Raw genomic sequence first — 16,241 nt, 5'->3', positions numbered from 1 at the left:
GTGTGTCGTGCCATGGGGAATCGTGTCCCGCGTGGCACGAGTATCAAGGGGAGCATGGAGCATGAGCTGAAGACAAGGGCATGCCTTTGAGTACATGGACCGTTTGAGAGTTGAGAGCCGGTGGTGGTCACCCCCAGACATCTCACGTCGTCTCCCGCCCTTGGAGCTGCTTTCATTGGCAACGACTGCGAAACAGGCCGCATCTGGGGTTGCAGCAAGCCGTCTGCCCTACATGGCACGGTGGTATTTCCGTCAGCCCGCATGCCGCGCAGTCGAGACGAGCAGAATACCAGGGGATGGATGCGGCCCGGCCTGCGCAGTCCGTCCGCACGCGAGCGCCAGGAAGGCAATTCATGAACCGCCTGGCCACGCCACGACCCGCGTCGAGCTTGTTTGCAATATTGCACACTTGTTCAGCTCAGACCATGCTCGCGGGGGGGGGGGGGAAACGCCTTGTGGAGAGAGTCTTGTCGAGAGATGCCCTGAATATTGAGCTAGTTGCTCTTGAGCAGCGTATTTGAAGGCCACCGCGTCGTTGCTTGCACCTATCCCGCTTAAATACCAAACCAGCACATGGTCTGTACTCGGGTACGACGCCCTACATGACCACCACCTGCTCTTGTTGCTCTACTCTTTACTCTCGGTCTACATACGTACGCGGTGCCACACACGGAGTCGAGCTGTTCGCAGGCGCTCAACGATGCATAGCCCAGAGAAACCGCCCGGTGACGGTCGTCCCTCGCAGCAGGCTCCCAGTGACTCAGAGTACGCGGCGACTGAGCCCACTGCGATTGCAACGCTGGCGGACGACGACGTCCTATCAGACGCAGAGGCAGCCAGGCTGATTCGGAAAATCGACTGGCATGTCCTGCCAATGCTATTTCTGATTTACGTTGTGGCGTTTCTCGACCGGTACGTCGCCCCCCTTTCCCATAGAGAGATGCTGTCGACGACGACGGCCGTCTAAGTCGCCTTGAGATGATGCAAGTTTTGACACCAAATCGCCTGCCTACAGGTCCAATGTCTCCAACGCCCTCACCATGAGCATGCCCAGGGAGCTCGGGCTGACGGGCCAGCAGCCCAACATCTCGCTGGCCGTCTTCTTCGTCCCCTACATTGTCTTTGAGATCCCCTCCAACCTGCTGATGAAGCGGCTCTCGCCGCACGTGTGGCTCTCCCTCTGCGTGCTGGGCTTCGGCGTCACGGAGCTGTGCCAGGGCTTCATCCAGGGCTACGGCGGCCTGCTGGCCACCCGCTTCTTCCTCGGCCTCTTCGAGGCGGGCATCTTCCCGGGCAGCTTCTACCTCATCAGCTTCTGGTACCGCCGGGACGAGTCGCAGAAGCGCTTCACCGTCTACTTTTGCTCCGTCATCCTGGCCTCGGCCTTTGGCGGGCTGCTGGCCTCGGCCATTGCCAACATGGACGGCGTCCGGGGCAAGAGCAACTGGCGCTGGATCTTTATCCTCGAGGGCATCCTGACGATTCTCGTCGCCGCCGTGTCCTTCTTCTGCGTCAGCGACTTTCCCCACGAGGCCTCGTGGCTGTCCGAGAGGGAGAAGCAGGCCGTGCTGAGGAAGACGCGCGCGGGGGACGCCCGGCTCGAGGGCAAGATTACCCGGCGAGATTTGGTAAACTTCTTCACCGACCCCAAGAATTACCTGGGCGCCGTCATGTATTTCTGTAAGTGCTTCCCTCCCTCCCTCTCTCTCTCTCTTCCCCCCGAGCTGCTGCTGCCGGGAGATGTAACCGCTAATCCCTGCCAGCGGTCGTCGTGCCCGTCTACGCGTTTGCCTACTTCACGCCAACCATTGTCAAGTCGCTCGGGTACAACGTGTTGCAGACGCAGCTCCGGTCAGTGCCTCCGTTCGCCGCCGCCTTCGGGCTCTGCCTCGTGCTGGCCTACCTGTCGGACCGGACAGACCTGCGGCTGCCCTACGTGCTCGTCTCGGGCGCCATTCTCATCACGGGCCTCGCCATCCTGCTCACCGTGCACGCCAACTTCTCGCTGCAGTACGCGGGCATCTGCCTCGTCTGTATGGGTGCCCTGGGCGCCGGCCCCAGCGTCATCTGCTGGTACCTCATGAACCTGACGGGCCACAAGGAGCGAAGCATCGGGTCTGCATGGATGATTAGTTTCGGTAACACGGGCGGCATCCTGGCCCCATTCGCCTTCCTGCCGCACGACGCTCCATCCTACCGTCTCGGCTACTCGCTGTGCATGGCAATCAGCGTCTTGGGCATCGTCGCTGCCGGCTGCTATGCCCTGCTTGTCCTCCGGGAGAGGCGCAGGCTGGCCAGGGACGGCGGGACCAACAAGGCCCATGTCCCGTCGCTGTGAAGAAGCAACGTGTGTCTGGTATTTGTCAAATGCTCCGGTTCCGGAAGAGGAAGGGGGGCGGAGGGGACAAATCCGGAATGGATGTACGTGGTAGCAACAGAGCGTTGCAGTGCGCACGTGTTGTGAGGCAAAAGTCGTCAAGTTGTATATAGCAAAGTGACCACTCGCGTATTTATGCAGCAACTATTTATAATCGCCGTGTCGAGGCTCTCTGCCACAGCAAGCACAACTGGGCAGCGTCACACCTGTGCCTTTTTTTGGTGGGTGAGGTTGTTATTGTACCGGTGCCGTGATACTTTTTCCCATTTGATCGTCTCTTGCGACCCGCATTCCTAATGGCCGACCAAGGCGGAAAAGATGTCATATCTCGGGATATCGAAGGTACCTTGGCGCAGAGGACGAAGCTGCAGCGTGGGCTGGACAGTATTGCTGATATCGCATTGTGCCGAGAATAGATGACAACTTGGCAGCCTCGGCCGAAGTAGCATCAAGCTTGTCCAAGGCGAGTTGTCGCCCTTTGTGTGTTGGACTCGTGACCCGAAACGGCTGACTCGACGAATAGGGACGAAAGATATTCATCTCGGCGACGGTCATTCTACTCAACTTCAACGTCACGCTGGGCTCCTCGCTCCCCAGCGGCGCGGCATCTACCCTGAATGCCCATTTTGGCATCACGGAAAAGCTTCAAAAGCCGCTGCCTGTGGCCGTGTTTCTCGTGGGCTATAGTAGGTCCCGTCACCGGAAGCAGTCCCCAAGCCAGACGACCGAAACCTGACGTCAACGCAGTCTTTGGCCCCATCATCTTTGCCCCCATGTCCGAGTCCTGGGGGCGCCGGCCGGCCTTTCTGATTTCCTTTTCCATGTACACGGCGTTCACCCTGGGATGCGCCCTGGCACCCAACTGGCCGGCGTTCCTCTTCTTCCGGTTCATGCTGGGGTGCGGCGCGGCGGCGCCCCAGACCGTCTCGGGAGGGCTCTTCTGCGACATCTACGCCGACCTCCGGCCTCGCGGGCTGGCCGTGACATTGCTGGGCCTCACGAGCAACGTAGGCCCCCTCTGCGGGCCCATCATCTCGGGCTTCACGTCGACGAGGGTCTGGCAGTGGCAGTTTTGGTGCGCCCTCATCCTCGCCGGCGTCAACTGGCCCATGCTGCTGGCCATGCCCGAGACCTTCGCGCCCGTCCTCAAGGCTCGCCGCATCCGGAATGTCTCGAACCGTCCGTCGAGCACCCCTGCCGCTGGCAAAGCACCCTTCAACCTTGGAAAACAGGCGCGGATCCTCGCCCGCCCGATTCGTCTCCTCTCGGAGCCGCTCGTCTTCTTCACCGACCTCTTCATCCTCTACCAGTACATCATCTTCTTCCTCTACTTCGGGGCGTACCCCGTCATCTTCCGCGGCACGTACGCCATGCCGGACGGCATCTCTGCCCTCATGTTCATCCCGACGGGCATCGGCGCCGTGCTGGCCATCGCCATCTTTGTCGCCTGGGACCGGTTTCACAAACGCAGCGCCGACAGGGGCAAGCCCTGGGCCCTGCAGGAAGAGTGTCCAGGCGGCTGCCGCTCGCGTGCATCGGAGGGCCCCTTTTCGCCCTCTCCGAGTTCTGGCTGGGCTGGACCGCTCGGCCGAGTATCCCCTGGGCTGTGCCGGCGCTGTCGGGCATCCCCCTGGGCATCGGCATCGACCTGACCTTTATGGCGCTCAACAATTATCTGACCGACGTCTACGGCATCTACAGCGCGTCGGCCCTCGCCTCGAGCGTCTTCACGCGCAACGTCCTGGCCGCCGTCATCATCCCCCTGACGACGTATCCGCTGTACGAGAACCTGGGGACCAGCTGGGCCTGCACCCTGCTGGGGGGGTTGTGCGTGCTCCTGACCCCGATCTCGTTTGCCTTTATCCGCTGGGGCCCCGTGCTGAGGGCGCGCAGCCCCTTTTGCCAGAAGCTGGCTCGGGCGGACGGCGACGACCATCGTGGCACCTCGGTGGTGGTGGTGGCGCCTTGTTGACGGTTGGCCGTGAAGGCGATGGCATCATGACCACATATCCTGTTGGTTGAACTTGGTTCCAACTTCTCACCGAGGCCCAGCCACCACCGGCTCGACTCACCTGACTCCCAGACGCGTAACCGGCCATTGTCGACTGTTGGTTGTGGTGCGATGGATGAATTCAACCGATGCAGAGATACAATAGTGTAACCCCCCCAATGATACGGCCCTGCGTCTCGAACGCTCGCCATGATTTCCAGTTTCCTGTTCCGGAAGACTGCATATGCGAACCGACGGCTCATGCATCCAACGTTGGCTCGGATGAGGGGGCAACGGCGTCTAGACTGTCAACAAGGCCCGATCTGTCGCGCCCAACGGCCGGCGACTTGGTCACCGTTGCAGTTGTAACCCCCGGACGCGGGAGGTCATGGCACGTCAATTTTGGAACATTGAACCACCACTCGCCTGCTTGGCTTCCCGAGTCGCTGCGTAAGCCGTACATATTTGATGTCGAGTACATATCTGTGTTGGTCTAACTCTGCTCCGCATGGTGGAGCCATCATTTCCGTCCCGTCAGTTAAACTCCGGACAAAATCCACCAGGGCTCACCAGCCATGATCGGTGCCAAGATGGGCAGGCTGGGGCTATAAAGGGCGGGGTCGCAGCAGTGCCCCCAACGCGGCACTCTGCATGAGAGAATCTGCCTGTGGCCAACGTTTCGAGTACCTACACCACGGGGCTTTGATGACGGATTGAACTCGGCACTTGGAACAGAGTGTGGCACGGGACAACCACCACCGCCACTTTGTGCAAGGGGCTCGTTGTGCCAATATGTAAATGAATTGAATATTCTAGGCGGTACTCCGTACTCGGTAGCCATTGCGGAATCCAAGATTTGGCTCCGTCAGCATGACTGGCTTCGGCGTCTGCCAACGACGGCTGCTGGCCAACTTGTGCGTTGGTTCCATGTTGGAACGTTGATGAGCACCATGTACCCTGTACGATACAATACATGCCCCTGCATGTCGCTTACGGCTCGCACCATTTCCATCCATGTCATCTACCCTCCGAGATCGTCAGTCATCCCCATGTGGACCGCTTCACATCGACTGCTACGGATTCTCGGGCAGCGGCACAGCATCCGGCGGCTGATGCCACTCGAACCCGTCTGGGATCGGCACCGCTCGCTGCTTCAACCACGACTGCAGAGCGTCCCAGTCGACGCACTTGTGTCGCGTGTTGCCGTCCGGGGTAGGCTGGTTGTGCTGCCTCACCCAGTAGTACGGGATGATGCCCGGGTCAAAGTTGCACATGAGCGTCTGGCGAATGTAGTCGATGCAGTGCTCGTAGTGGCGCTCGTACATTTCCGACGCGCCCTCCTTGTTTGCCTGCGTCGTGGGAAAGAAGGCCGCGTGGTGGTCTTGCCAGATGAAGTGCAGGCAGTGTATCTGGTGTGTTCCCATGGCTACGGCGAGATATCCGCCCCCGGCGGCCTCGGGGAACTGCACCGCCGTGAGATTGTGTCCGATGCGGCTGATGTCGTCGGCCGTGACGCGAATGGTTCCGTCTGTGTGTATTGGGCAAATGTTAGAACGGGAGGTTTGTCGAGAAACAGCTTGTGCCGTCGATGTACGTCCTTACATGCCATGAGATCTTGCCACGCTTGTTCGACCTCGGCCGTTGGCGGTCCTTTGTAAGGCGAGTCGTACCACAAGGACCCGTTGAACCTGACGTCCAGATATTCCTCCCGTATCGCCTCGTTTATCGGTGCTATGTCATGCAAATGTTAGTAGTTGGGGATGATGGCCATTTCGGCTGTTGTGGCAGGAAGAGTTACAGTAGTAATTGAACTTGGACACGCAGCTTTGTCGACGTTGAATATAAGATGCGGGCAGGATATATGGAATAAGAAGAATATAGGTGGCCACAATCGCTCCGTGAAACAAGAGCCACGGAGCTAGGTGCCTCCAATGATTCCTAGACTCGGCCAGCTTTCGAAGCCGCTGGTCGAGAAGATGGCCACTGGCTTCTTCATCGTTGTCTTGCTCGTCGAAATCGTGTTTGCGTGTTTGCTCTGGAGCGTGTTGTCGCCAAAATGAGAATGCATGTTTCATCTTGGAGGCTAGTACGTAGCACAAAGGACAATGTGAAATTGTTTCTCATGTCAACATTGCCGACGGCCGGAACACGTACTACTGGGCAAATTTTCGGGCATCGTTTTGCTTATACTTGGTACATGCATGCCGAAACGGGGTCAGTTCACAAATCGCCCGATTCCAACATGTATCTTGACTTTGCGACGACAAAGTCGTGCGTCTTTCTACTCGATGCAACCAGTCGGCCTGCAATGTAACTTCGCAACGGGAAGGTCGCGCAGTTGCCTGATTCCGGGCGGCCATGCTACGTAAAAAGGGATATAAATGCCGTGCTTGCGCGGCTTCTTGTGCTACAGCCCAGCAATGGGCATACTGTCGAAATAATAAACTCCACACAATACAAATAACCTTAACCCGTCTGCATAGCCCAGGACTAGTCTTTTCTTGTTGAGCTAGACTCTTTTTTGTTTGTTTTCACAAAATCCCAACGCTAGCGACTATGCGCTTTATACTTCCTTTGCTCGCTACTCTCGCAGCGGCTGCACCAGCAGGTACGGCATCCCCTCCCCTGATGAAACTCGTGCGTGGGTAGCTCTTGACTGACCAATATTCATCCAGGTGTCTTTGAGAGCGATAAGCTCTTGACTATTGACAAGGATGGTAAAGACAGCTCCTACGATGTCAACAAGCGCGGCCATTTTGTGGCGGACCCTTTGCTCCAAATCTCCGACGACGACTCTGCCAGCTCATACGAGCGCAGCAACTTCAAGGCAGACCCTTTGCTAGAAATCTCGGACGATCCCAATGCTTCATCATACAACTAGGGTGCCATGGGTGTCAAAGCTGGTTCACGTCTACAAGCCCCAAACTGTCTGAGGGGCCGGTTTGATGCGTGATGGAGACGTCTCGAGTAGACAGGCAGGTAGAACAGCTTAGTATTTATCAAGATTGAAGGAGTAAAATGGTCGTTGAACCTGTTTACAAGGCGCGCTTTTGCTGTACGTGATGTAGGGTACATGAATTCACACTCTCCCACTAATAGATGGCCCGCGCCTCTGCATCCCCTCACAGATGTGACACCACAGACGCACCCTTTACTACCAAGGTCTCGCCCAGTCCACGGCACATGTTTGTTATCGAGCACAGTTCTTGATCAATAGCTGGTACTGTAATTGTGTCGCGTGCAGCAACTTGACAACACCAACCCAATAAGAAGCGAGTTGCTGCACGCCACTCGTCCATCACTGGCCAGAGGCAAAAAGCCAGCAGCCATCACCACATGCGACGTATAAAGCTCCAGACACCTCCGCATTGTTCTCGAGGACACCCCACAAGGTAACTCAAGCAAGTCCATCCATCAGAAAGAAACAAAGATCAAAGCAACTTCATCCATCATGCCATCCTCGGCCTCGATCAAAGCAAAGGAAAAGTACGAGGCGATGCTTATAGCGGCAAAAGGCGACGGGGTTTCTCGTAAGTGCCGTCCACCAAAGCAATGACAGCCACGGTTACCCATGATTTGAGCTAGACATGTCCAACCGCGTCGTCGCAACGAGGGACCCGTCGACTGGAGGTAGCGGGATGACCAACTCCATCACCCGCAGGTCGAGCCAGAGCAGCGATGCCTCGGGTCACGGCCGCTTCCGAACCATGATAAGAAACATGCTTTCGCCGCCCGCCTACTAGGATGAGATGCGTACAGAGAGTGTAGTACAGTTTGTGAATATATATCCTTTGAGATGCCTTTGGGATCCTCCATGTTACCTTGCATCGCGCCGTGTGTCGTCTGGCCGAGTATACTAGTTTGCAAGCACTTTTCTACGCACCAGCTTGACAGGGTAGACACGTTACGTATGGCATCCTTTTGGGCTGGACTTTGCTGCTAGACAAGGGGTGACGGAGAAGTGCGTGGTATGAATCCAAACTGAGACCGTCCCGAGATAGCCTAGTGAATGCCTGGAAGGGGAAGGTGTAATGGCATCAACTGTTGACTACAAACTAAAGTCTTGCCCCAGCTTTAAAAAGACACGTGGTATGCATGCAAAATGGACTTGAACCCTTGTTGCTTGTCCGCGCCCGTGTTGTTGCGTCTTTGCAGTATTGACGTCACGGCGCCTGGTGTCGCAAAAGTCTACATACGGCTGGTAACATGCCGGTGGTGTAGACAGGACACAGTTGACTTCACCAGGCCATGATGCTCCGTGTAACTAGCGCTGTTTCTCATTTTTTACAGTGGCAAGCAAAGGGTATTTAACCACATGTGCAGATCAGGTACATGTACCTGGCTATCACGCTCAAACTATAATATCTTGACCAGACTAGTTGACCCGTTGGCAACTAGTAGTAACTACAACCCACTTAGTTGTCAACGGGTAAGGCATGTTAGTGTATGCCAGACTTGTCGGTGGGTAAATCTATCCTGCCACCGACTGTTATTTCACTAGCTTGCACCAGAACTAATTGATCCATGTCCATGTGGCCCGTGGCAGGTCATATGGAACTCGCGACTCCAACTCGCTAGACGCTCGTGTGCCCCGAGGCAAGACATCAGATCCTCGTGCCCGACAAGGCGAGTGAAACCACTCGAGCCAACGCAGGAACATTCAACTCTCAGGCACGCATCAGCTAGTCCCTGCAAAACCCCCCCACGAATGGCCGATGGCTTACACGACAAAAGCGACTACGGGTACTCGGCACGCCGTGTGCCTCACGTTGTCACTCGACGCTCCTCGGGCTTGTCACGGGGAGGCAATTGAAGATGGATGACACAGCTTCATTCCTGTCCATGCAACGTCTCCTCCTAAACGTGGTGCTGTCTCGCGTGCCTCTCAGCTCGCAATGCCGTTCCACGTGTCGACTTGGGAGCTTGGTATGTAGCCGGGCTCCTCGTGCGCTGGACGGATGAGTGTTGTGAAAATGATATATAACATGCCCGAATCGACTGCTGATGGACGGCCATGTATTGCACATCAAGTTGGTGGTTTGAGCTTGTGTATATTCTCTTCCCTTCTCTGTACATGTTACATCTTTTACCGTCTTTATTTTGTGTATATTGTCAATATGCATCATCTACGCGCTCTCGTCGGCGTTGGCCTTGCTGGTCTGGCGGCTGGGGTGCCCTTGACTGACAAGATATCAGTCAAGCCGCGACAAGCACCCGGAGCACAAAACGTCGTCTATTGGGGGCAGAATGGCGGCGGTACGATCGAGAATAACGACCTCGCGGCGTATTGCCAGCCCAATTCCGGAATCGACGTTTTGGTTCTTGCATTTCTGTATCAATTTGGAAATGGCGGCAACATACCTTCAGGGACTATAGGTCAGTTTTATTTTATTTTTATTTTTTATTTTTTTTAAATGCATTACTCTCATGGAAGCCGAGAGCGTATGGAGAGGCTACGAATCTATCTATGCATGTATAGAAATACGCCGCATCTCGTAGGCAGCAGGCTACCCCCCTGACCAGCTTTTCTATTCATTTTCCCATTCCCTTGTTTTCGAATGTCCCAGTTCTAACCTCATACAGGCCAATCATGCTACATCAGCACGTCCGGTCAGGGTCAAAACTGCGAAGCCCTGACCGCAGCCATACACACCTGCCAGTCCGCCGGTGTCAAGATCATCCTGTCCCTCGGCGGCGCGACGAGCTCCTACTCCCTCCAGACGCAGGCGCAGGCCGAGCAAATAGGCCAGTACCTGTGGGATTCGTACGGCAACTCTGGAAACAAGACGGTGCAGCGGCCGTTTGGCAGCAACTTTGTCAACGGGTTCGACTTCGACATTGAAGTCAACGGCGGCAGCAGCCAGTACTACCAGTACATGATTGCCAAGCTACGCTCCAACTTTGCGTCGGACAAGTCCAACACATACCTGATTACCGGCGCGCCGCAGTGCCCCATCCCCGAGCCCAACATGGGCGTCATCATCAGCAACTCTGTCTTTGACCATCTCTACGTCCAGTTCTACAACAACAACAACTACACGGTCCCCTGCGCGCTGGGCATCAACGGCAACGCCCCCTTCAACTACAACAACTGGACGTCCTTTATCGCCGACACGCCGTCGGCCGGTGCCAAGATCTTCATTGGCGTGCCGGCCTCGCCGCTGGCGTCGACGGGGACGCCCAGCGGCGCGCAGTACTACGCCGCGCCGGACCAACTGGCCGCCATTGTCGGCGAATACAGGAGCGACGCCCATTTCGGCGGCATCATGATGTGGAGCGCCGGCTTCTCGGATGCCAATGTCAACAACGGGTGCACGTATGCGCAGCAGGCAAAGAGCATCCTCGTCAACGGGGCGCCTTGCGCATCGTCGGGGCCTCCGAGTTCTACGCCGGCAACAGCTCCGGCCCCGACCGCGACCACGATGCCATCTTCGACTTCGGTGTCCTCTCCGGCAGCGTCGCCTACCGGCGGCACAGTTCCCCAGTGGGGTCAGGTGAGTTTATCCATGTGCTCTTTGAGGGAAAGAAAAATCTCGCGCGGTAGCTCACACAGTAGCGATGTCTAGTGCGGCGGCGAGGGCTATTCCGGTCCTACCCAGTGCGTTGCCCCTTACCAATGTGTCAAGCAAGGCGATTGGTGGTCGTCATGCCGGTGAAGTCGGTCACCGGGCGCCTACCATCTACAAGACTGGTTTCATCGTGGAGTCTGGTATGCCGCAGGGCTTTCCCCCCTTTTACTCCGTACATAGTAGGCAGGTTCTATTCACTTCATATTTGCATAGATAAAGAATTACAAGTTACAAGTACAAACTCGTCAATTGAATTTCAATGTTCCGATCGGACGCTGTCTCTATCTATGCTCTAGGTGTACACAAGGAAAACTGCTTTTTGCCATTGAAAATGTAACATGCTCGCCCGTCCCTTAGATCTTGCCCTGGACCGCCTGGTCAATCTTGGTAGTGAGGTCCTCGAGCTCAAACTTGGTTCGGTTGCCGGCGAGGCCGCCGTTCTTGTCGTCGAGGAAGTACTCAATGACGCCGTAGATCTTGTCCTGGATCTGGACAGTGGCCACGGCAAAGCCGCCCTTGTCCTGGGGGGTGTACTGGCTGTCGATCTTGGTGACAAACTCGGCCGACTTCCAGCCGTCCTTGGAGACAAAGACGTTGGTTCCCTCGGTGCTGAGCTGGGTCAGGAGGACCTTGCCGGCGTACTTCTCGGGCAGGTAGACGCCGTCGTCGCCGCTCTCGCCGGTCAGGCCGGTGACGGGGATGACGACACGCTTGCCCAGAGAGTCGCGCTTGTTGAAGCTGACGAGCTGCTTGGCCTGGGCGTCGTTGGCGATGAGGAGGTCGCCGCTGGCCACGATGCCCGTGAGGCCGGGCAGGATGGGGCTCGTGCCGGGCCGGGTGTAGTTGCTCAGGTACCAGGGGATGGCCTTGCTGCCGTCGGCGTTGACCTTGATGATGGCACCGGGGTAGGTGCAGACGACAAAGGTGTTGCCGCAGGTGTCGTGGACCATGTCCTGGCAGCCTCCGTAGGCTCCGTTTGTGACAGCGGTAAGGTTGGCGTGCCACAGCTCCTTGGGCTTGTCGCCGCTCAGGTCGACCTTGTAGAGGAAGTTGTCGCCGCTGACATTGGCGCCGGCGGTATCAAAGGCGATGCCGGCGTTGATGGTCACTGACAACTGGTTGGTCTTTTGGTCAATCTCGACACCGCTGGCGTGGAACTCGGCCACGTCTGTGCGATCAAACGTGATGGTGTCGACGACGCTGTTCTTGGAAACGTCGATGACGGCAACGGCGGCGTTGTAGAGCTTGCTAGATGAGGGGATGGTATTAGTTCCACCGACGTTCCCGGCAAGCAACTGCTCTCGTAGACATACCTGAAGTAGGTCAAGCCGTTCTTCTTGTTGAAATCGGCGCTCTCGGGGTAGAGCTGGGGAGCGTTGAGGATGACATCGCCGCTGGCGGCCGTGTTGGCGCCGTTGGCGCCGTCGGTAGCCGGCAAAGCACTGGCGACGGCACCCAGAGCAGTCAAGGAGGGAAGGACACCGGCGCGCATTGTGGATATGTGGTAATGAATGGACAAGTTGTGCTAAAGAAAATGACAATGAGTGGAAAGATGGTGCCAAGGTGGTTGTTGGAGTTGGAGTTGGTGTGATGGTGATGTGTTATTCCCCGGGCTAGGAGGAGACATTGTCAACAATATATATCCATTCGATAATATCATCACAAGGTCTCTTGAGTCGCCAACCCGGGCGTGTAAGCCGAGTGGGAGCCAAGAAGTTCCTAACAGGAAGGCCTGTTGAACCATGATGTGCGGCCAAAGTTGGCAGCTTGAGTCAGCGCCGCGCTTGACGATTGCTGAGCCACAACCCGAATCAAGCAAATCGCGGCCTTGTGGGGTCCATGGTGTGCGATGAAACCTTGTTCACAATCGAGGCAGTTACAAAAAGGTCACTGGATGAACAAATACGGCTACTATCAATCTTCAGCCCCTGTTGCCAAGTGCTCATGCCCCATGGATCATGGGTGCTCCATGGTCTACGCGTAATGTGTAGCCTCGCTGCTATGGAGAATCTTACGATTATGCCGCTTGCATAAAGTGCCCCGATGTGCGAAATGAAGGCAGATGCTATTCATGTTATCAAGATGGAGAGTGACGTTGCAAGGGTAGCACGTTGCCGCCGCGCAGATTGATTGACGGCATAATATTGACTGCATATGCTCATCATGTAAATACAGTAAGTGGGTCGTAGGTAATTCCGAGCAAACATTGAAGCCCTCATCAATAATATACAAGACGTGTCCGGTGGGACTCACTTATATTAATGAGATTAAAACATCTTTTTCTCTTGGCGCCATATATTTATTATTAACCTAAGTAGGCTCTAACATGATGAACAGTCCAGATCAAAGAATGCGTACACGATTCGTCCACACTCGCAACAGTTGACCCCTTTTCGAGTCAGTGGCCGCCAGACCGTCTCAGAATTTAGCCTCCCAAGTGGGCGAGTTTCAATATACGGCCCGGTTGTGTCGGTCGCGCGCGTTGACTAATGACGGACAGCGCTTGAGAGTCAATCCTCCGGTGGGATTGAGCAGGCGCTCCATCAATCTCTCCCCTGTTCCGTATTTTTGGCAGGGAATAACATCGTCGTGAGTCTTCACCAGGGGCTGGCGCGCCGCAGAATGCATCGCAATATGGAGTACAGTCTGTCGCGGAATATTTGCCTACCAACAAGTAGTCATTGGTAGTATACTATGTAGTATAGTTCCATGGCCGGGTGCCTGCTCCTACTCATCGCGTGCTCTCGGCAATTTGCGAATCCTTCCGTCATCTTGGCGATGCCCACGCTGCCAGCGGCTCCTTGGGGCTGCATCGAGTCAAGGTGCAACAAATGAGACGACAAGAACCACACGGAGATGCAAATTTAAGACGACTGCGCTTTGACGCCACCATCTTGTCGACTCGCCACGACGCTTGAGATGAGGGAACGGTGGCGCGGGACTCCCGCACAGGGCTGGAGGAGAGAAAATTGCAAACGTGCGCCGGACGTCTCTGCCACCTCGAACCCGTACCCAGGCTGGAATAAGCAGCGCTGGCCCTTTCCCGGCATAATATCGATTGACCAATTTGACATTGAAGTTACATGACGACGCGGCTAGTCGTAGCGTTTACTCTCATCAGGGACACCCAGTCGCTATTTGGGCGGAGGCCATCGACGGATCTACCGAGCCTTGGAACATGAACTTGATGATCAAGTCAATTGCCGTTTGTGGACAAATGCCTCGAGTCCATCTTTGTTATTTGATGACCCTATGCATGATCCCTGTATCCCATCCGTGCAGGCGCGTGCTACGTAAACATGCATGTGTCTTTTGTCATCACGACGGCTAAAGGCATGCCAACGAGTTATCCCACAGGCAACGCCGTTGCTTTCACCAGCAGCAGCTTCCTGTTTCCATCATCATGGCCTCATTGACTTTTGGCTTCACCTTGTTCCTACATATTGCGAGGCGCAAAGTTGATGGATGAGAGGATGACATGTACGCCAGGCAGTATTCTCTATCCAGAGCTGTAGATGGGCTCGGCTTTCTTGTTCAGTTGCCTCTGGTTTGCAAGCGCATTCCGAACCAATTCTTCGCTTTCGGGCCGCCCACAAGCTCCCCCAATGTTGCCTCTATGCCATTCCCCATGGTGTAATGAGTGTCCTGGTCAGATTCATACAGCGTACAGCTTGGCATCATTCCCGCAAAGTGACACATCATGTTCCTATCCCGCACGCCGTGCCGTATCTTGACATTGGGATACGTGACGTCTTGGAGCCGGAACCCCCAGTCGGCATCCGACAAGATCTTCATTGTTGGCTTATTCAACTGCCGCTGTGGCGCCCGCGCCAACGGCTCAGCCATCAGTGCGCACACGAGTTGAGCTCATTAACCTGACTGGGCGATGGAGGGTCGCCGTGGCTGTGGACGAAACTGTCAGCCGTTGCTGGCTTTTCCTTTGGCGCCGCGACCGGATTCCGCGACTCTTCCAAGGCCTTGAGCTCCTCTTCAAGCACCCGCTGAACCCATCTCCTCTGCAAAACCGTGACGGCGAATCTTTCGAGGCCGGTTCCCTTGGAAAATTGCACCACGTCTCGCGCCCAATTGAGCAGGCCCCGACTTGGTTGAGGTGACGACGGCCCAAGCCCCGGCCTGTCAATGGCTGTCGTGTGCTATTTACATGCTACTTTGTCTGGCCTCACAAGGCTGATCGTGGCCTCGTCCTGCCGAGTTGCGTTCAAATCGGGTGATACGCCGCGCCAGCCAAGTCCACCGGACTTGTGCTCGTCGCTCGAATTATTCGTCTTCAATATGGAATAAGCCAGTCGTCGAGCATCTACGGCTGCATTCCTCGCTCGTCTGACCATTTTGTTACCGACGTCACATCCAGCATGCTGCTCCTCGAGTCCCTGAAAGACACTATCAAGATCTGGCCGGTCTAGTGAGATGGTCCACCATGTAGGCATGGACTCAGTCTTTTCCGCACTGCTTGATTCCTCTTGTTGTCTCGTGGCTTGTGTGCTACCGGTTTCTGTGTGATACAGCGAGATGGACAGCCTGACTGTCGACTCTGGCTGTGATGTCACGTCATGAAGGGTTTGAAGTTCCTTCTTGAACCAGGCTGAGTGCTGAATGCTTTTGACCACCCAGACAAGGTGAATGTCGATAATGCCCGGCGGAATAGTAACGCTGCGTCTGGTCAAAGAATGCCGTAAGGAAACGATCGATGACATGATGCTAACAGCAGGAGTAATGCCGATCCCACTCGCAACTAACACGATAACAAAATACGAATCAAAGTCCAAACGACCGACCCCATACGGGCCATTTAGCCGAAGCTTGTCTTTACGATTCGCCGACTGATGCGCTTTGCCGACGGATGGCTGGCGCTCGCTGCCTGTGTCCGTGCCGACGTATTGGACCGCATTGGAGTATGCCCAGATGGACGCACCGCCGTGAACGGATGCCAGTTCCAGAATGATACACCAGGAAGCTGAACCGAAACCACTTGACTTGGGCGAGTGATGGTTATGCCCTTGACAGTAGACTTGGTCACTTGGCCCTCAAAGTGCGTGATATCTGTCATCTCGATGGCCCGGGAGCTGTGGTACAATCAGAGGATGCGGTCAATGACCCAGAGCGAGAAACCAGGCAGGAAGCTCTGGCCCGTTTGTCGTGTATATCAGAGCACCGACCATGAATACCAAGAAGAGAAAATGGGCATAATAGAACAATTCGAAACCCTTGCGGCGGACTACTGGCAAGGCCGTTGGGAGAATGATGGCAAGGCACAGCCATGCCATGGTGCCAATTCGGATTCGTG

General features: G+C 55.8%; 7 protein-coding genes across 7 annotated transcripts; 4 read left to right on the top strand and 3 right to left on the bottom strand.

Moving 5' to 3' along the window:
* Window positions 1-700: 700 nt before the first annotated feature.
* Window positions 701-2,338, top strand: MAA_09014 (Major facilitator superfamily domain protein; the record flags this gene model as incomplete). The annotated part of the gene is made up of 3 exons (XM_007827012.1): window positions 701-912; window positions 1,016-1,680; window positions 1,764-2,338. 3 exons carry the CDS (start codon window positions 701-703, stop codon window positions 2,336-2,338), a joined length of 1,452 nt encoding a protein of 483 aa, XP_007825203.1.
* A 357-nt stretch (window positions 2,339-2,695) lies between these two features.
* Window positions 2,696-4,349, top strand: MAA_09015 (MFS multidrug transporter; the record flags this gene model as incomplete). Its single annotated transcript, XM_007827013.2, has 4 exons — window positions 2,696-2,719; window positions 2,901-3,063; window positions 3,125-3,833; window positions 3,893-4,349. 4 exons carry the CDS (start codon window positions 2,696-2,698, stop codon window positions 4,347-4,349), a joined length of 1,353 nt encoding a protein of 450 aa, XP_007825204.2.
* Window positions 4,350-5,440: 1,091 nt separating this feature from the next.
* On the bottom strand, window positions 5,441-6,442 carry MAA_09016 (uncharacterized protein; the record flags this gene model as incomplete). Its single annotated transcript, XM_007827014.1, has 3 exons — window positions 5,441-5,895; window positions 5,970-6,098; window positions 6,166-6,442. 3 exons carry the CDS (start codon window positions 6,440-6,442, stop codon window positions 5,441-5,443), a joined length of 861 nt encoding a protein of 286 aa, XP_007825205.1.
* Window positions 6,443-6,923: 481 nt separating this feature from the next.
* On the top strand, window positions 6,924-7,248 carry MAA_09017 (uncharacterized protein; the record flags this gene model as incomplete). Its single annotated transcript, XM_007827015.1, has 2 exons — window positions 6,924-6,975; window positions 7,043-7,248. The coding sequence occupies 2 exons, from the start codon at window positions 6,924-6,926 to the stop codon at window positions 7,246-7,248; spliced, it is 258 nt and encodes an 85-aa protein (XP_007825206.1).
* A 2,236-nt stretch (window positions 7,249-9,484) lies between these two features.
* Window positions 9,485-11,023, top strand: MAA_09018 (Glycoside hydrolase, subgroup, catalytic core; the record flags this gene model as incomplete). The annotated part of the gene is made up of 3 exons (XM_007827016.2): window positions 9,485-9,743; window positions 9,951-10,861; window positions 10,934-11,023. The coding sequence occupies 3 exons, from the start codon at window positions 9,485-9,487 to the stop codon at window positions 11,021-11,023; spliced, it is 1,260 nt and encodes a 419-aa protein (XP_007825207.2).
* A 266-nt stretch (window positions 11,024-11,289) lies between these two features.
* On the bottom strand, window positions 11,290-12,428 carry MAA_09019 (tri14-like protein; the record flags this gene model as incomplete). Its single annotated transcript, XM_007827017.1, has 2 exons — window positions 11,290-12,184; window positions 12,250-12,428. The coding sequence occupies 2 exons, from the start codon at window positions 12,426-12,428 to the stop codon at window positions 11,290-11,292; spliced, it is 1,074 nt and encodes a 357-aa protein (XP_007825208.1).
* Window positions 12,429-15,090: 2,662 nt separating this feature from the next.
* Window positions 15,091-15,651, bottom strand: MAA_11296 (uncharacterized protein; the record flags this gene model as incomplete). The annotated part of the gene is made up of 1 exon (XM_011413284.1): window positions 15,091-15,651. One exon carries the CDS (start codon window positions 15,649-15,651, stop codon window positions 15,091-15,093), a length of 561 nt encoding a protein of 186 aa, XP_011411586.1.
* Window positions 15,652-16,241: the final 590 nt, after the last annotated feature.

Source organism: Metarhizium robertsii, assembly GCF_000187425.2.
Source record: "Metarhizium robertsii ARSEF 23 chromosome Unknown MAA_Scf_6, whole genome shotgun sequence".
In the NCBI taxonomy this organism is placed as follows: Eukaryota; Fungi; Ascomycota; class Sordariomycetes; order Hypocreales; family Clavicipitaceae; genus Metarhizium; species Metarhizium robertsii.
The sequence above is the reverse complement of the archived record's forward strand: the minus strand, read 5'-3'. Positions and strand labels throughout refer to the sequence as shown.